Here is a 21147-nt window from a genome sequence, read left to right on the forward strand (position 1 = left end):
AAAATATGAGCTTTCTTCTGATACCAAAATCTCAGTCTTGATGAAGAAAAATGGGGCATGAGACTGTAGATCCGATCATACCCATTTAAATGCATTATATAGGGTCCACAACTTATAAGTTCCCTCCAATACTTTTTAAAATAAGTCTAATAATATTTTATGAAATGTAAAAATTTAAAAAGGTATGCCTAGCCCTATTTGTTTTACACATATCGACCAATTTATAGCGTCACACCTCATTGCGTTCAGTCACAATGGTTAATTGTGTAAGAAAAGAGGCAGTTTTAAAAGTTGCACCTGAGTCCATAGCAGTCAGGTTTTCTTTAACAAACACATGAATAGACCTGGCCTACTGTATTGGTTGAGAGCTGACTCCTATGGACTCAGATGCAACTTTTAACACTGTTTAAAGCGGTCTCTTTTTTTTACATAATGAACCATTGTGACTAAACGCAATGACGTGTGATGCTATAATTTGGTTCATATGTGTAAAACAAATAAGGTTACATTTTTACACATTTGCATTTTGTCAAATGTTTTTCGATTTATTTAAAAAAGTATTTAGGGGGGAACTTATAAGTTGTGGACCCAATAGGAACATAATGAGCAACCTTAACAGAATATTGAATGTTGTTTTGTTTTCAGCTGAAATACCCAGAGGAAAACGAGGATATTCTGATGTTACGTTCTATCAATGATGTGAACTTGCCCAAGTTCTTGTCCCATGATCTTCCATTGTTCAAGGTAAACCATTGTGTGTGTGGGGGTGTGTGTGTGGGGGCGTGTGTGTCTGTTGTTTTCTCTGTCTGTATCATATCATGTTAAGTTATTTTTCATTTTAATTTTGCATTGTTTTTTTTTAATGTAATTTTTTGTAATTCCTTGGTCATTTTCCTGTCATAAACTTAAAAAAGATGATAATATTGATAAGCTATAATGTCTGCATTGCAGTTGACAGTACTTGACACTTTTTGTTTCAGGGCATCACATCTGATTTATTCCCTGGCACTACTCTTCCCAAACCAGACTATGCTACCTTAACAGAAGCCATCCAAGAGAATTGTAATAAATTGAATCTACAGATGACAGATGTCTTCCTTGACAAGATCCTACAGGTAAGAAGGATAAATAGTGTTTAAAAAGAATGGGAGACAAATTTTCTGATTGTATGAGTCGTAGATTCAATCCTATAATATTAGTGGCATGTTTTTCTGCAATAATAATATTATTATTATGATGAAGTATGATCTATTCATGTTACACCTAGTATACACATTCTTTCACACATTTGATTGATTGGCTAAGTTATTGAATCACTTCATAAAATTGCCTAGCTCCTCATTTGATGAATTTGCTGTGTACAGTTGCACAATGGTTCATTGAGTTAGCTTGAAATTCCCCTGGACAAGGAACTTAATGCTAATTGCCTCGTTGTAACCCGTACGAAATTCTGGGAGCTGATCCTGGTTGCGATGGTTATTTGAGGAATGTCTAGGGTGTGCGGTCTTGAAGCAGCAAAGTCCCTGAATTGTTGTTTAATGGTTTATGGAATGATGTGGGGCCGTAGTGGTCAGCGACAACCTGTAAAGTGCTGCTGAGGCTTGTGGATCAACGTCTAGGCGTTGTGCCTGTGCGTAGCGCACTATAAATCACTGCGCTTTTTTTTTTCTTTTTAAATGTGATAGATGAGGCAAATACATCAGCCAGTGAGAAAGGCGTGTGAGGCCTATTATAGAAGATTTTGCATACATTTACACTACTTCACCATACAACTCATTCCTGTGTTTGTTTCTTGTGTGACAGGTGTATGAAATGATGATTGTACGTCATGGCTTCATGATTGTTGGTGAACCATTTGGTGGCAAGACATCTGCCTACAGAGTACTGGCTGGAGCCCTTGGGGACATTGCTGAAAAGGTATGGCACTGGGCTATTCAAATTTAAATCCATATACCTGTATGGAAGATATGACCATAGGGAGTGTGAATTTCAAATGGGGTTACCTGAATGGGTGACTACATTTGAAATCTAAAATCGACACCCCTTGTGAGGGAGATTAAGGTCTTGTCTCACATGGGGTGTATGGATTTCAACTGGAATAGCCCATCTCTTTATGTATAATTGTTCGCTCAGAAACAAGCAGTATGTTGAATGATGATATGACTATCTATGAGAATGATTTACACTGTTTCAGTCACAAATTGTTATTGTATTCTGATGGTGGTATGTCAACTTTTGTTTCTTTATCAACAGGGTTTGATGGATGAGAATAAAGTGATCATCACAGTCATCAACCCCAAGGCTATCACAATGGGTCAGCTATATGGTCAGTTTGACCCTGTATCCCATGAGTGGTCAGATGGAATCCTGGCTGTTAGCTACAGGGCCTTTGCTTCATCTACAGTGAGTACCGTATTTAGCCTAATTAGCGTCCTAGGCCCTAAAGTCAGTTATGGGCTGAGGGTGCTTATTAAAATGCAGACAAATATGTACAATGAAGGTTTGTTTTTGGCTGAATATGTTTCAGAGTGTCATGACGTTCACTGCTGCTCTGTATGACACTCTGAAACCAGCATAAGACACATTCAGCTATGAGTCTTATTTGAGGTTATATTTGTCAAGTGTGGTGCATATGATAATATTGCATGAATTGGGGATCCATGTTCTCTGTTTGAATTTTAACAAGCAATTTAACAGTGAAGGAGAAGAGCAATTTCGTTCTTGAGATATAAGAAACAAACAAACCTCATCAATCTGTTTCCACTTATTCAAATATCAATTAGTGAAATGCATTAATTTGGAATACCAAGCACTGCGTACACAGGGTGAGAACGATGTGTCAATAGGGAACTATTGGTTTGAAGCACATATTGTGCAAATTTTATGAACATCAATGCTTGGTGTCTTACTACAAACCTGAAACTTAATGAAACTTAGGCGATGGTGCCGTCCCTTGGTGTAAATACCCTTTTTACAAACATGCCCACACATTGTAAGAATAAGGGTTAAGTTGAAGAGATTAGAGTTAGGATTGTGGTCACTTGTATTCAAAGGTGGATATCATGCTCATTAATGGACTTTCAAAACCACATATTTCTGGGCTTCCATAATACCCTAAAGAAGTATTTGAGGTCCTCTCAAACGTACTCTTTTGTCAGATTTTTGACTTTTTGGTACCCTAAATGATATACACACATATCAATTGATTGCTCTGAATATAAGCCCTTCCCTGTTTGCGGTAACCACTATGCTGAAGTTGTATAAGTTGTATGTGACTAACCAACCAGTTCATCTTTTTTTTTTTCCGTTTGCATAGACTCCAGATCGAAAGTGGCTGATCTTTGATGGTCCTGTGGATGCCATCTGGATTGAGAACATGAACACAGTGCTTGATGACAACAGGAAGCTGTGTCTCATGAGTGGTGAGATCATTCAGCTGGCGCCAACCACAAACTTGATCTTCGAACCTATGGATTTGGAAGTTGCCTCTCCAGCTACTGTAAGTAAAAAGGAGAGCTTTTATCATATAGCTTAAGATTTCAACATAACCATTCATGATAGCTTTAGACATTTATGTTGCTCACTGCACTCATTGGAATGCAATTGTATGTAGGTTATCAATAAGAGATGAAATTTTCAAACAGTGCTGTATATTATGTTAATATTTTTGTTATCCATTTTTTCCATGCACTGTGTATAATTCAATTCCTTCTGTTTAGGGATGGTGTCAAATCTCAAGTGCTGGTTCATTGGTAGAACTGGCAGTCTAACTGCATTCTATTCCAAATCATTGATACCAGATCATTGATACCAGGCATGGTGGTCGACTGGTGGTTGGGGTTTGAAGCCATCCTTGCCAAAATTTAATTCAAATGTAATTCAAGTTAACCCATCAAAAGATTCTGGTGTAAAAGTTTTTTGCCTATCTTGTAGACAGTTCCATGCTGTAGCAATGTGTTTAACTGTAATAGAAATTGATATTTCATATAGATCTGTACATGTTCGAAATAATTTGTGTATTCTTTTTCAACTGTAAAAATATTCCTACTGTAAAAGTGTTCAATTCATTTTGCAAATATACATGTTATATTTCAGGTATCTCGGTGTGGTATGATCTACATGGAGCCCCACATGCTTGGCTGGAGACCATCAATGTTATCATGGCTTAATGCAATGCCTGCTTCTGTGACTGATACACACAAAGAAGTCTTGAAGGATCTCTTTGACCGCATGGTACCAGCCTGTTTGGAATTTGTCCGCAAATCAGGAGTCAAGGTATAACAATATGAGAACAATAAGGCAATCAAAATTCAAAGCAGGAAAAAACTTTGAAGAAACACTGTGGACTATCCCCAAATTGTTCATACAAATATGAGCTGTTGGTTGCTTTAGTGTTTAATAAAATGGTTTAAACTAGAAAAATATACTGCAAATCCTAAAGTGATCTTAAAATACTAAAATTATTTGAATTATGAGTGAAATTTACTACAATCAGTACCTTTTTTATCTTCTTCAATATGTATGAAAGTTTATGCAATTTCAATGGTTCTTTGGTATGTTTATAAGGCAATTATAACATATTGATGCAGTACTCAATACATGCTGATCAAACTACCCACCTTTTAAAGAATGAGAATTAATGTATTCTCTTCAGTGTCTGTTATGTATCTCATCTCATACAACATATGACACCATTAGGACAACTCATCAATTGGTATCAATTGTGTTATTTGAGACGATAGACATAATGTATAGGCTAAAAAGAATTGATTCTCTAAATGTTGTCTCTTTTGTATTTAAATCTGTTGTGTAGGAATTATCGCCAACCAATGATACCAACCTTGTGAGATCTCTGATGAACCTCATGGATACTATGATGGATGAGTTTCATGAAGAGGGAACTATCAGCAAGATGGAGGACAGAGAAGTCATTGCATGGATTGAGGTATGCTTAGAAATACAGGCTGTTCCTGTTGAAATCAATATACCACTATGGAAGACATAATCAGTCCCAGAACAACGCCAAATATGGATTAAAAGACCTTTGACCTTGGATGTACAACAGCATGTTATGATCTAATGGGAAACTGTGCACATCAACAAACACCATTTCTATCAAAAAGGCAACGCCTGATATAATTTGAAACCACATAAATTACTAGAGTTGGTTCTTCTCTTGGATTTGGACCAAGCTTTAGAATATCGAATGTTGCGCTTTGCAATAAAACAAACCAGAAATTTATCACCCATTGTAAAAGATATGGTACATGTACCGAATACATGTACATACATTGGCTGACCTTGTGGATTTCCTGGCCCAGCCATGCTAACCACATAAGGAGATTATACCATTAACCTAGTGCAGCTATTGTCATAGCAGGGTATTATTATGTAATACTCCTGATCCATATTTGGCGTTCTCTTGGACTGATAATCTTGCACTCAGGGAGTGTGAATTTGAAATGGGATTACCTGAATGGGTGAATCCATTTGAAATATACACCTGCTGTTTGGGAGAATAATGTCATGTCTTGGGGTGTATAACAGGGGTTGATTTAGCCATTGGCCCTGGCCAGTTAGTTTTTCTCTTCGAGCCAGTAGATTGTCTGGATGGCCCATTGGGTCAGTTGGGATTTTGGCATAAATATGAATATGACATGTTAAAATATCTGGGCCAGTGGATTTGTCCTTGGGCCAGCTGGAAACCATCCCAATTTAAAATTAAATGGATATTTTTTCTATTCACTATATACTGTAGTTAACATGAAAAAAGTAATAGCACTAATAATTGTTTCCAACCCACAGGGCATTTTCCTATTCTCATTTGTGTGGTCTATTGGTGCCAGCATAGATGATGTAGGTCGCGGCAAATTTGACTTGCTGCTTAAAGAAATCACAGCAGGAGGCTTGTCGGAGGAAACTCGAACAAAGTTACACATTCTGGAGTTTGTGGACCCACCCAAGAAGCCATTTACAACACCACTTCCGAAAGAAGGGACAGTGTTTGATTACCGCTTTGTCAAAGAGGTATGGAGAACAAAATATGTAATAATTAGATATGTTGAAGTGTCAGACATTTGAGTTGATTTTTTTCTTGCACCACCAACAATTTTATAGTAGGACATTCAAAATACTCTTTTTTAACTAGTTTAAAGGCATGGATCAGAATATTGAGTTTATATAAATATTTGTCACTGGACTATTTTGTGAAGTTTTTGGCAGAATCATACTGAGTCCTGGTTAAAGGGACTTGAGCCTAAATTATTCACCCTTTGCATGGATCTGCCATCTTGCTACCAAAACAAGGTTCTCCTTGCAAACGCATGGGGAACGTGTCACAACACGCAAGGTAGAACCTTATTTTGAGATGACCGTGCGAAGGGTCAATTGCCTGAAATAAGGCCTAAAAAACAAGTTGTTTGCTTGTTCTTGTCCTGACCGTAAAACTTTCTTTTTGAACTTTTTGTCTGGAAAAGTGATGAAACATAAAATACCATTTCCTGTACATTTACCATATTGGGTCATACCTGGCTGAGGGTTCTAATATACCAGTTAAAATCCATACACCTCCATATAGAAGACATGACCTTAATCTCCCACACAGGCCTAGGGGTGTAGATTCAGGTAAACCTATTTGAAATTCACACTCCCTGTGTGGATGATTAAGGTTGTGTCTTCCATAGGGGGAGTAGAATAGCCCACTGTGGAATTAATTATTTTAAGAATTTTGAACAAATATTTGTCAAGATTTCAAATGATTACCAAAATTGTATGCCCAAAGTACAAAAAAAAAGTTTGTAAACTGTACGTACTTAATCATCATCAATGCATTTCAAAAATAGTACTCATATTAGCAAATAATTTTGCAAACAAGTAATTTAGTCATTTTGATCCATCAATGTGTAATATACAGGACACAGGTAGATGGGAGAAATGGACAGAGGACATCAAAGATGCTCCTCCTATTCCAAAAGACGCCACCTTTAATGAGATCATTGTGCCAACCATTGACACAGTTCGATATACGGAACTCATGAGACTCCTCATCACACACCAGAAACCATGTCTGTTTGTTGGACCAACTGGCACAGGAAAGTCTGTCTATATCACAGTAAGTTGTCTTATCAAATTGAATTTATGCCAGAAAGGTGTGACAGGTACTGGTAAACTAATTATGTTTTGACATGAAACATGTCTTACAATTACCCACCTGGGGCAACCCGTAATTTGTATTTTAATATTGCTGAACTATTTTGTGTCATCTTATCTCACATTGACCAGTTGACATTGGTTAGCCATTAGCTGCCATTCCCTAAAATTTATACCATAATCCATGTTAAATAAACATCCATAGTCAATAATGATGTATTTTTCTTAATTAATGTGTTGAGATACTTTGGTAAGCCCTTGGGGGAGGTGCTAATCATGGTGGATATGGTATCAAACATTCAGGTCCATTCAAAACAGAAATATGCACACTAAAATAAGTAAAATAACGCTCATTGACAATGTTGATAAAAAATAACACAAGGCACCAATATTGCATTTTGCACCCTAAAGCCATAATGTATGATATCCATCAAATTTTAGTTTTGATATTCTTACTGTAAATGCTGAAATAATATTAGTAATGACTGCCAGGAAAAGTGTCTATCCATTTTAAGCCAAAATAACAAGTTTAAGTGAAACTATATGCGTGACTTAATGTCTGAATAAGACATATCAAAATTGCTTTGTTGACCTGATTCCATTTAGGTATAAGTTGGGACATGTGTAAATATTACAAATATTCTGTCGGTCGGACATCCGGGCTATCTCTAGTCTCGGGCCCAAACTGCATGTGGCTCATGGTTTGTTGTGAACAACAGAAACCGGCTGTGAAGGAGGCTACATAGCGATGTTGCTGGAGTGACATTCAATTTCGGAAAACGACACTCGACCATGGAATTTAATTTTAAGTTTGTCAGTATATAAACGGTAAATCAAGTAAGTTTCTTTCACTCTGAAGACTTAGAAACGGTTGTTTGATTCCACTGACTATTTGCGATCGAAATTTACATTACACCAATGACAGAAATCATCAACAAAAATCGAATCAGGGACTTGTTTTCACTCGAACATCATCAACCGGAAGTGACGTGACACGGACCGACAGAATACCGTAAAAGAAAAAATAGATTCATATTGGCCTTAACTCTGCATGTATTGCAACACTATAACACTGAATTAGTACAGGTGGAGAATGAATCATTTTACACATCTATAACCTTGATCACTATGTTACTCCATTGCAGGATTTCATCTTGAACAATCTTGACAAGGATGTGTACAAACCTAACATCATCAACTTCTCAGCTCAAACAAGTGCCAACCAGACACAAAATATCATCATGTCCAAACTGGACAAGAGAAGAAAAGGTGTCTTTGGTCCACCCTTTGGAAAGAAGACAGTAAGTGTTACAGAATTACAAATGTAGTATCTGCTTGGCAGATTACCAACCGATACTGCCTTTTAACTGGAGTTTACACATAGTACATTTGGCTAGCTAATTGTTGCCTGTAAAATCTATCAATATTAACAGTACTCTGACCAAGGTCACTCCACTCTGTGGTTTAGTGGTAGTTATAAAATCATATAAACTGAAAAGAACTTGAAATGTCCAACTACCAGCTGTTTTCTGTTAGTAATTTTTCAACTTATAAGAATTTACCTCTGACTTTTCTTTATCCTTCAATAGGTTGTGTTTGTAGATGACCTGAACATGCCTGCCCGTGAGGAATACGGTGCTCAGCCTCCTATTGAGCTGCTGAGACAATGGCTTGACCATTGGAATTGGTACGATAACAAAGACTGCTCACCAATGAAACTCATTGATATACAGCTCATGGCTGGAATGGGACCACCTGGTAAGTGATGCTAGGATTAAGTGAAAAATACACTGGACTTGGCAGTAATATTATTTAATTGAATAGCATTGAAAAATAAATAAAAAGGCATAGAGATTTATGCTGCATAAACCCACAAGCTTCAGCACTATTTATAGGAATTTGCTGATCACTGGCTAAGGACACACCATGTAAATCATAAAAGCAACAGTCATTAGAAAAATAACAGAGGAAAAATTATGACGTAATAAGAGTATGTAGCAAGTAACTCTGGAAGACTGAATGGACTAAGAAGCCCAAATTCAAAGTTAATCATGTATGCTTGAAAGTGTCACCAATTCATGTAAACACAAACCCCATTTGTTATGAGACAACTCAAAATCCAGTCATTTTAAACTGAAATAGCAAAACAAAACCCATTTTAGTTCTACAAGTTTTGATACCTTATGTCTGTATAGCTCAACATTTGTAGCCATGGGGACTCCGTCAATGAAAAGATTTAGAATCAAAAGTTGCACTAAGCTAATCAAGTCAGTATACCATTAACATTCTCTACATGACTGGTAAAGGATGACCAGTGATGAAAAGGCACTCTAGCAACAAAAGCAACATTTGCAATGGGTTTAGGTTCAACTTTTAATCTGCATCTATGAGGCATTTGTTGAGTTTTATAATAAGACTCAAGTTTGGAATACTACTTATCACCACATATTGTTGTTTCTAGTAAAGCTTAAGTTCTTATGCCAAACTGTTTGTGTATCCTTTAGGTGGTGGTCGTAACATAATTACACCTCGTTTTTTGAGACACTTCAATACAATCACTATCAATGAATTTGACGACCCTACTATGGACACCATCTTCCGCAGGATTATGATGTGGCATGTCACTGCTCGGTATGTACATAAGATTGTTATTTTAATAATTTAATAATTAACATTATTAAAATATTTATTATTTCAAATTATAAAATAATTCAATTATGTGGTTTTAGATATATGCATTAAGTTTTGTTAGAGCATAGCTGTCACTCAAGCTCTACTGGGGTTCACCGCAAGTTCGATATTGATGTCAAAGGCCAATAGTTTTTCACAAAGTGAAGTGTGTTTTATTTATTTATTTTTTCCACAGTGGATTTGGTAAAGAATTTGAGCCCGTGAGTGGCATGATAGTCAATGCTACTTTAGATGTATACCATGCCACCATGAAGCAGCTTCTGCCAACACCGACCAAATCACACTACCTGTTCAACCTGAGAGATTTCTCACGTGTCATCCAGGGGGTTCTACTCTCCATACCTGATTACTGTGAGACTCCTCAGGTCATGAAGAGACTTTGGGTACATGAAGTAAGTATTACATCCTGCATATTGCCATCTATAAAATACAAAAAATGAGATCTTTATAAATGTAAACTGATGCTCAGCTTAGTCTTGACTCATTGTAAGAAAGAGAAGTAATAATTTTGGTTGGACACCCTCCATTATGCAAATGGAACAAATTAGTCCTGTTTCCCTACATTTCAGCTGTTGGTGGTAATTAATAACTAAATTTTCACAGGGATTCTACTACCATACTATGGCCAAAAAATGCTTCCAGCATGACACCTGTTACCAACTGTCAACATTTGACAACCAATGAGCTCAGCCAAGGGCCACTTTCTGGAAAGCTGGACTGAACAAGGTCATATGATGTTACTTGACACCCCCGTCTGGGTCATATATTGCCCTTGGCTGTATGACTAGCAATTTTGAAGGCAGGGAATGATTTTTCTGATAACTAAATCTGTCAAAAATTGAATAATTGCTGAAAGGAACCTGCCGTCGCCTAATTCTTCTCTCCTTTTGACCTTGTTTCTGATGAATTCTAAAAAGAAATGATAAAATTATGTCTCTTAAATCCACCTTTCGTACAAGATATGAACTATTAATGATATACTAAAATGCAGCAAACCTTTTACGAGCGCGACTACCGTGATGTTGCAAATTCGGCGCTAACAACGCGTACGGCGCACATTTCATTCATAAATTTCCACTCAGCAACAACAGATCGCCTCAGCAGCCAATCAGAGACAAGTGCGTGCAACGCAGTAAATATGCGATGTATCCTTACACTACGCGCTCGTCTAAGGTTTACTGCATTTCAGTATAATTCTATTGATTGTATATTTTCTTCACCAGATTTTCAGAGTGTATTATGACCGTCTGGTGACTGATGAGGACCGTGCCTGGCTTGCAGAGTTCATGCAAGGAGTTGTCAAGAACCACATGAAGGAGGACTTCCATAAGCTCTTCGCCCACTTGGATTTCAACAGCGATGGAATAGTAGAAGAGGACGATCTGCGTAGTTTACTCTTCTGCGATTTCACCGATCCTAAGAATGAAAACAAGAATTATATTGAGGTTATGGATACGGAGAAGCTGCGGGTCATCGTAGAGGGTCATCTGGATGAGTTCAATGCTATTAGCAGGAAACCTATGAATTTAGTGATGTTCAGGTAAACATGAATTAGTGAAGATGATCTGTTGCAAATTTTTAAGGGGGAAAAGGGGAAAAACTATACTGGACTGATTTATGTAAATGCTATTAGCAGGAAACCTATGAATTTAGTGATGTTCAGGTAAACATGAATTAGTGAAGATGATCTGTTGCAAATTTTTAAGGGGGAAAAGGGGAAAAACTATACTGGACTGATTTATGTACAAAAAACATGTGTTTTTATGACCCTATATTCAGTGGAAGCTAATATAAATTTGTGGGATAGGCTTTTATGACGGGAGTTCATAACAATTAGTAAGTTTTTAGTGGTTTTTTTTACCATTTTTTTCTACTGTATTTCAAACCAGGCTAATTGCCTCCACAAAAAATGCAGACATGGGAATGCATTTAATCATTGCCTATGAATGATGAAAACTGGATTAAATTTTTTGTATTTCTTACATCTCCAGATTTGCCATTGAGCATGTGTCTCGCATCTCTCGAATCATCAAACAACCTCGTGGTCACGCTCTATTAGTTGGCGTTGGTGGTAGTGGCCGTCAGTCCTTAACACGACTTGCAGCTCACATGGCTGATTATGAACTATTTCAAGTGGAAATTGGTAAAAGTTACACCAGTGTAGAATGGCGAGAAGATTTGAAAGTGATATTGAGAAAGTCAACAGAATCAGAACAACATGGTGTGTTCCTCTTTAGTGACACACAGGTATGTATAGTGTATTTCCTTAACACCATCAAAAAAGCTCAGGACTAATAATAGTCTGTTTTGCTGTAAAACTAGTGACTGTTCTGTTCCTGTTCTGAAAAGCATTGATCAACATTTGAGTCTCTATTTCACAATAGGCCTTTTTTATGAGAACTTCAACGAAAAACTCTGATCAAAATATGTGATGTGATTTGTGAAAACCATTCACATGCTGATATTTTTGAGTTTTGTAAACAAAAAAAACATGGAAATTTAGAACTCTTTTTAGAACTGTTTATATTTTGTTTCTGTGACTTCAACATCAACAGTTATGAACAGAGAAGGATTGAAGAATTTTAGCCTTATCTTTATAAACAAAAAAATTGGATAATGCGACATGTGAAGGGTTTTCACAGATCACATCACATATATTAAACTAATCAAGTTTTGGTGATTTGAATGCATATTTGTCCACAGTGGACACCATGTTCAATAAGTAAAAGCAATACGATACATGATTGGCGTGAACGATCATACCACGCCATGCACTCTTTCAACAAGCTGTTGCCAGCATGTTTTGTTTACCACTAATTTCCAAAAAGTCTATATTACTATTGCACAATTTCCATACAGGAACAAAATAGATGCAGCTAGCCATACTGCAATAAATTCAGAATACATGGCTAGTGTCGAATCCTATCCCTAGCAAATCCAACACTGTGAATTCCAGACCAGAATCCAATTCATAGTGAATTGAGCAATTTACAGTATTTGTGAACTTGCTCAGACCTGTTTACATGGATATGAAAACGTTTTTATCAATTTATTTTTGTTTCCATTATAGATAAAGCAAGAATCTTTCTTAGAGGATATCAATAATCTTCTGAATGCTGGTGAGGTACCCAACCTGTATGCAACAGATGAGAAAAGTGAAATCTGTGAAAAGATGAGAGTTCTAGACAGGTAAATATGATGCGACGTAAGAAATGGAACTAATAAATAAAATAAATCAATGCAGGGTTTTATAACGTGTGACTTATATCCACCAAGTGGATTTTGAATTGCGTTTGAATGCAGCAACAACGTAAACCAGGTTAGGCTATTTAGGTATATGGGAGGAGGATAAGTACCCGGGGAAAATCCTGTGAGGATAGTCATGGTTCGCCAGCGTTGTTCACTTACGGCACTGCTGGAAATCATACCCAGGTCACAGGTGTGAGCAACATGTGCTATGACTACAACACCAAGTCATCCCTCCATACCAGACCTAAACCTAGTTTTCGGTCTATATCATAACTTTGTAACAATCATATCCTGCTTTGTGGACTGATAAAATGTTGCCTGGAATGCCTGGAAAGGCAAGACGTACTACCAAAAATAGATAAATAAATAAACAAAATAATCATGTCTTAAAGGAGTATAAGATGCAGTTAGTCATCAATTCTTGCTTTTTTTTAAAGTAAAGAGCATCAACACTGCTTTCCAAACAGACCCTCTTATATAGCTAAATATGTTGTGAATTAAAATATGTTGTTATTTTTTGTGACATTTATATATCTTAATACTGATTTGATATATCCACTTTACAAGAGAATCATCTTGTATTTGATTATTTTGTGCTCAACAGACAAAGGGAGAAATCTAAACAGACTGACGGCTCCCCACTGGCTCTCTTCAACATGTTCATTGATCGTGTCCGTTCACAGATGCATATTGTGTTGGCTATGAGTCCTATTGGTGATGCATTCCGTAATAGGTTGAGGAAATTCCCATCTCTTGTAAACTGCTGTACTATTGACTGGTTCCAGGTATGTACAAGGATGACAATTAGGGTTTATTTTTAAATGCATAGCAGAGGGGCATAGACAAGGTTTATATGTTTGTGGTAGACAGACTTTGGTTGGATTTTATATTTTATAAATTTTTGGCACACTTTTTATTCTTTTTTTACACCAAGTTGTCATGGAAATGTTATAAATTTTGAGAAAAATATGCTGACATTGTATCTATTTTAGTACATGTAGATACATGTGCATGATTTTACAGACCAGGAATGGCCACTGATTGACGAATTGGATAGGAACTGACTCAAATTCCCCAAGTTTGGTGAGAATCCTCCAACTATGGACCTTACAGAGGTTGTTTATTTTGTCATCATGTATGTCTTGTTAACCATACTATTTTGTTCAACATTGCAGTCGTGGCCTGAAGATGCCCTTCAAGCTGTGGCCACACGGTTCCTGGAAGATATTGAAATGTCAGAAGAAATGCGCTCAGGGTGCATCTCAATGTGCAAACGATTCCACACAGGGACAAGGGACCTGTCTGAGAGGTTCTTGGCAGAATTAGATAGGCACAATTATGTGACGCCTACATCATACTTAGAACTTATTAGCACATTTAAGACTCTTCTGGCAAAGAGAAGAAGGTAAGCTTCAACTTTACATTTAATTTTGGTTTCTTTAGTTTTAAATTATCCTTTTCTAGTTTGTGTGTCAAATGTTTAACATAGAGAATGAAGAAATTGTTTGAATTGTTTGAATGCATCAATTCGCAAGTGAAGTTGTTACATCAGTTTTACTGACAGTTTTTGGCAAGGCATTTCATGTTTTAGGTGCTGCAATCTGAAAAAAACTTCTTTCTCCCCAATGATGTTTTACTGGTCTCTACTCCAAGAGACCTTGTTGTGAAATGTAAACTGTGATATTGCAGTGTGGACCAAAATATGTTAGGAAAAGAATATGTCATATTTTCTGAAATGTTTATCAAATCTATTTTATTTGACAGTGAGGTACATAAGAACAAGCGTCGTTATGAAGTTGGTCTTGAGAAGCTGCAGTCAGCGGCCTCCCAGGTTGCCGTGATGCAGAAAGAACTGACAGATTTGCAACCTCAGCTGGTTGTGGCTAGTAAAGAAGTAGATGAGATTATGGTTATCATTGAGAGAGACTCTGTGGAAGTAGCCAAAACAGAAAAGGTAAATTATATTATTATACTTTGATATGAAAGAATAGTAAATTACAAGGAAAGGTTAAGGGAGACTGAAGGGATAGCTTAAAACTGGACTAATGACAGTTGGGGTTTAAAGTCATTCATAAGTATAGAAGGATTCATTGTAGTACCACAAATCAATGAAGAATATGTCATAATAGTTATCAGCATAATAGCAAATTGAAAGTTACATGGTTTCACACCACTCAATTTAGTTGTTAATTATTCCAATTAGTTTAGCATTTATGCAAATTAAGTTAAGGGCTGGGGTATGAACGTTTGGACAGTATTTATTTTGGGACATTAGAGCACATCAGACATATCGAATTGCATTCTGAATACGAAGAATGTCATTCTGATATCAAATTATTTTGGTTGTTTGAAATTAGCAATTTAATACACATTTTATGGCAAATCATTAAAATTGATATTTTTGATATTTAACAGTACTAAAGTAAACTTTATAAATCTGATGATTTATACTTAGCGTGTATGTAGGTGGGAGGAAATGCCGACGATCAATTGAAAATTTTGACCTTTCGTATTGAAGATATGGATTTTTTTTCCCAAAACACCAAAAAAAGTAGGTCTTTTTGGGAAAAAAATCTATATCTTCAATATGAAAGGTCAAAATTTTCAATTGACCGTCGGCTTTTCCTCCCTGCTACATACACTTTAAGAATATATCATTAGATTTATATAATTTACTTCGAGGGCTGTTATATATCAAAATTTGAAAAATATCAAATTTTTATAATTTGTCATAAAATTTGTATTATATTGTGATTTTCAAAAAATGAAAATTATTTGATATCAGAAAGACATGCTTCGTATTCAGAATGCAATTCGATAGGTTCTGAGGTGCTCTCATGTCCCACAAAAAATACTGTCGAAACGCAATAAACGCTCATTTTAGATCCCTTAAGTTAAGGTACAAAATAATGTGTTAGTCAATAGGAAAACTGGCTAAGTTTCAGACAAAACTTCTGCAATGCCCCTGTCATACTTGCATGCCAGCGGCATGACGTATCATCCAATCATAAGCCTTGTTTGTGTCCGTTTGGCTGCACTGCTCATGCGTCATGCCCCTGGCATGAAAGTATGAAACCAGCATAAGATGTGTTTTAAAATGGGGACAAATAACATTCACTGGCACATTTGAACCATTTTTGACACAAAATATGTTGATCTTTTGAGAAAAATAATGAAATACACAGAAACACTATTTCTTATTATTATTTATATCAGGCTTTTAAGCGATACAACAAAACTATATATTGTATAGTTTTTCAAAATACCCGGATGCAATACAATATTGTTTTTAATATTGTACGCGTATCTTGTACGCCATCGCACGTCACCATGGTCACGGCACCTGACAGCACCAACACGCATCACAATACAACAACACAACAACACGGCCACCGTATTGGCTCACAGGAGATTTTATAAATAAGCGAAACCAAAAACTTAATTTGCAGCAATTCTAGATTATGAATAACCTAGGAAATATAATCCACATCTACAAATAAACCTGTATATTTTCTGAATTTATCTTTGGGGAAGGAAAGAGCAGAAAATAAGCAGGTCAAAAGGTAAGCTTACATTAATTACAATAGGCCTACACATTGGTTAGGCCCGACAGTGGCTAGGTAAGCTTAAATTTTTATTTTACCGCAGAGCGAAAGCCTGATATTGAAAATAATAATATTGAATGGCTTAGAATATATTGCACTCGATAGAAAAATATTCTTGTATCACACTCAAAGCCATTTAATATTATATAAATAACTATTCATTCCAATCACCCAAGAACGATGACCAGAATGCCTTGATCTATAAGGTAAAGCTGCTAAAAGCAAGATAATAACTTGATTTTGCATTTTTTGTGAATAGAGCCATGATAGACTGTTATTTGTTTTTCTTCAAAACTGAGCTTACATCCGAACACCGTGTTTTATTTTGTTTTGTTTGTGTGTTTGTTTTTTAGATTGTGAAAGCCGATGAAGAGGTAGCCAATGGGCAGGCTATGGCTGCTAAGGCCATCAAGGATGAGTGTGATGCTGATTTAGCAGAAGCCTTACCTATCCTAGAGTCTGCCTTAGCTGCTCTCAAACACACTTACACCAGCGGTAAGCATAATAGGCTATTACAGAAATTAATATCAAACTTCTAAAAATTAAAAAAAGAAAAAAGTCATGACAAAAATTGTCAATAAAGAAGACAGGTAAAATTTTGCAGGGTTGGCGATTTTTTTTTATATTAAAAAAAAAAGATTTTTACACATTTTTTTTATTCCAAGAACTGCTAAACCACTTGATAAAGTCAAGAGACAAGTATAATGCTAAACATATCATATCAGGTATTTACAAAAAATCAAAACATGTTTTCACATGCGAAAATTTCAAAGTAAAAATTTGGTAAAATCATGGTAAAAACCTGTTGAATTCTGCACCTTGAAAATGATTTTAGATAAAATGACATCGGAGAGGTATTTAATTGTATCCAAAAGGCGTAGAAGCATTACAAATGAAGTAAAACAGTCAATTCAAGAAAGTAATTAACTTAAATTTTTCAAAAATGGTAAAAATTGAAAAAGTTGATATAAATCAGTGATTTAAAAAAAATCATTAATTGATTTAAATCATGTCAACCCTGAAATTTTGCCTAAAATGTTGGGAATACCAACCCATTTTTAATGAAAAAATTGGAAATTCTGAAGTCTTCTTTTTAAGTACTTTCAGTAAATGATCAATTCTGGGTGGGGGATTCTCACTGCTAAAAAGGTATTTATTTTTAAAATCCTATGTCCTATGATGATGGAGGGGGGAGTGATCTATTTTTGAATTGCCCAATATATTATTCAGCATAAGTCTAGTCAGTTATGCTTTTATAAAGTTCTAATTTATCACCACTGTTCTATCGTGTGATAGAAATGATTATGTGAAATACATATTGTTGCATAAATCATTATACATAGATTGCTTACTAAGAGCTTCATTTTTGCACAATTCTTCCCCAATCACTGGATTCTTGAAATAAAATAAACATTAATGTAACTTGCTGTGTCTTGTATTGACATGATGACAAACAGCATTTTAAGAAGTTCAGTTTTGTTAGTATGTATTTATAAACTTCTACCAAGAAGATGGAATAAAAACCTGTTCAATTGCACTTTATTTGTTACTACCCAAAGACCCAATAGTAAAATAAAATGTGTGTTGCCTAATCAGCCTATTTTTTCCTTGTTATTCAGGATATCACTACAGTGAAATCCATGAAGAGTCCTCCTGCTGGTGTGCGTTTGGTCATGGAAGCTGTGTGCATTCTCAAAGGTTTAAAAGCAGACAAAATCCCAGATCCAGGTGGTAGTGGAAAGAAGATTGAAGACTTCTGGGGACCATCCAAGAGGTTGTTAGGAGACATGAAATTCTTGCAAACTTTACATGATTATGATAAGGTAGGAGATATAACTGGTAAAAGTTGAAGTTGTCTTGTTTCATACTAATTGTTATTGTTTGCATTCATTGAGCAGTCAAAGTAGTAAAACAGTTGACTGACTTAACTTAGACGAGCTAGACTTGTTTCAAGTCCTTTGGCGTCCATAGTTAGTGAATGTAAAATTCATGGAAGCTTTGCCACAAAAATTTCTGTTTCAAAAGTTATTCTTTAGAAATAATTATTTAGCATCATAACATGATAACTTTGTAAAAATTTATTTGACATTTGAATTGTTGAGGCCAGATAGTGGACTTTCAGATCTTACTTTACTCCAGGCATACTGTGCACTGCAGGGTAGTGTTTGAGCAAAATGCCACCACGCCCACCCCACAAGGCACACTTCCTCCCTAGCTCATGTTGCCAGCGCCAAGGACTTGTAGAGTTGGTAATTGATTACATAATACACCATGGGAGGCTTTCAGTTATTTTTCAAAATCTGGGAAAGTCCATTTATTTTAGTAGGTTTGTACCGCAAATTATACACAAAATGTAAAAAGAAATAAAAAATATTTATACAAATAATGTCACATCATTTGTGATGGTTAAGCTTGATTTCACAAGAATGGGATATAGTTCTTCCTAGTTGAACATTTCATAACAAAAGCATTAATATTTTTAAAATGAAATTCAAAGTTGGTCCTTTTTAAAGTTATGATTCCCAAATAGCAGTGACTTGAACAGGGGAAGCCTGTGATTGGTTTCTTCAGATCTGTGTTGCAGATTATTTGCTCTCCCATTCATTTGTGTAGGGCCAGATTTAATCCAATTACAAACCCGTCAAGGCTTTCGTCCTACACAAAAATCTGACCTGACTAAAATTTTTAGAGAGTCCAGTATATGATAGGCCTACTTCTACCACTGATTATACATGGATCCAATGAAGAGCATGAATAGAGAAAAAGTAAGGAGGAAGCCTTGATCAAGGCTAAGACGAGCATGCCTATTGTGATGTACCCTGTATAATCCTATGTCATGAAGTAGGGGAAGTTACCTTTCTAATCATGCAATAGTTTGTTCATTAAGACTTTTCTGGAAATCCCCTATGATGGAAATAACAACATCATTTATCAAGACTATTTATGTCAAGGGGAAATCCCCTGATATCAGAATGTTGCAATAATGCACAATGGTCAGTGGTAATGTCTATTATTAGAACATTTGGGAAAATCCCAGATGGTTTGCTATAAAACATCTTGCTGGTAATAATTCTAGGCAGACCTGTATCGATGTGATTGTAATGTGGTTGGTGTAGTTACCTCTCAAAAATGAGAGCAATAATAATTAAGCTGGGTACTCAGAGAGTATTTCAAAGTGTGGCCATGGAGGATTCCTATAGTGCTACAAGTTCAGCCTTTGAGCGATGGATCTCGTCAAGTGCAGATACCGTTGTTTGCCCACACAGCAATTGTTTTGTCCTCAACGACATGCTGAAATTATGGTTATTATTTCGGAGCTACGAAAATGGACCAAAGTAAGACATAGGGTCTACTGCGGATTGTGTTGGACTTTATGGAATAGGTTACAATTATTATCATCTGGATGCAGATCTGACAGGATGCAATTCCCTTCAAAGAAAGGAAATTGCAAACCAGAAATATATTTTGTAGTTAATGTACTACTGCCTGCCAGTGTTGTCGGAGAAGATCTAGAATACGCCAAAGAACGTACTTCTTCCAAGAAAGGAATATATATTCTTCTGTCGACTTGCTGAAGTCTGGTTTATGCATGGATTATCTAAATGTGATGATCTATGGTTTTTGATTCAACGCAACTGTCAAAATAAGTGGGGACAACTGCATCGCAGTCCTGCTTCCTGAAGATATTGTGTGAAAGGTGGAAATAGCACCAAGTTTGGAGAAAGCAGCACAAGGAGTTAAGTTTGGAGAAAGCAGCACAAGGAGATTTGTGTGAGGATTTTATTTGCAAGGATATTTATCAATGCAAGTGTACAAAGGACTTAAGTGATTTTCGCAGGGCAAGAGAATAAGGATATACATCAGCCGTCCAGAACATTGCAAGAACTCTTTATGGTCACCAAGAAGAAGAATGCTGGCTAAGTATTAAAGAGTGATTATATTTGATTATTGCATATGTGCATTTGTTGTCATATATTGTACCAATCATAACTTGCTTTCAATTAAAGACTTAGATTTTGTTAGCTTAATCAAACAGTGTATTTGTGTTGTGTATTCGTGTGAGTTCGGGTAAAAGGTGATTTTGGCCTTGAGTCAAGTACGACTCTTAACACTATCTTTTTTTAACTTCGACCCAAACAAACCTAACAGCTAAATGCCCAACCCAGTTATAATTTTTCCCCGCCCAGAAATGGTATCAAGAACGATGGATGATATTTTATCATCATCAGAAAAAAACAAGATTTCCGACATTCATATTGATTTACTTATGTCTTTCTGTTTTGATTTCTCTAGGATAACATTAATCCCAACATCATCAAAATAATTCGCAACAAGTACGTACCTAATCCAGATTTTGTGCCAGAGAAGATTCGACAAGCCTCAACAGCTGCTGAAGGTTTGTGTAAGTGGGTGCGTGCCATGGAATCTTATGACAAGTAAGTAATTTATTTTG

At 36.0% G+C, this 21147-nt stretch overlaps 1 protein-coding gene across 1 annotated transcript in view; it reads left to right on the forward strand.

Annotated features, from left to right (window-relative positions):
• Positions 1-21147, forward strand: part of LOC140152840 (dynein axonemal heavy chain 7-like) — an 83992-nt gene that overhangs the window by 28171 nt on the left and 34674 nt on the right. Inside the window, 23 exon segments of the mRNA XM_072175361.1 lie at positions 646-744; positions 981-1115; positions 1804-1917; positions 2254-2403; positions 3317-3499; positions 4096-4275; positions 4814-4945; positions 5806-6027; positions 6914-7111; positions 8295-8450; positions 8739-8907; positions 9654-9780; positions 10016-10232; positions 11064-11380; positions 11832-12087; positions 12911-13029; positions 13694-13874; positions 14265-14494; positions 14854-15043; positions 17048-17170; positions 17172-17189; positions 18314-18517; positions 20988-21130. Of these exon segments, the coding sequence (XP_072031462.1) occupies positions 646-744; positions 981-1115; positions 1804-1917; positions 2254-2403; positions 3317-3499; positions 4096-4275; positions 4814-4945; positions 5806-6027; positions 6914-7111; positions 8295-8450; positions 8739-8907; positions 9654-9780; positions 10016-10232; positions 11064-11380; positions 11832-12087; positions 12911-13029; positions 13694-13874; positions 14265-14494; positions 14854-15043; positions 17048-17170; positions 17172-17189; positions 18314-18517; positions 20988-21130 (3863 nt within the window).

This window comes from Amphiura filiformis, chromosome 5 (assembly GCF_039555335.1).
Source record: "Amphiura filiformis chromosome 5, Afil_fr2py, whole genome shotgun sequence".
Lineage (NCBI taxonomy): Eukaryota > Metazoa > Echinodermata > Ophiuroidea > Amphilepidida > Amphiuridae > Amphiura > Amphiura filiformis.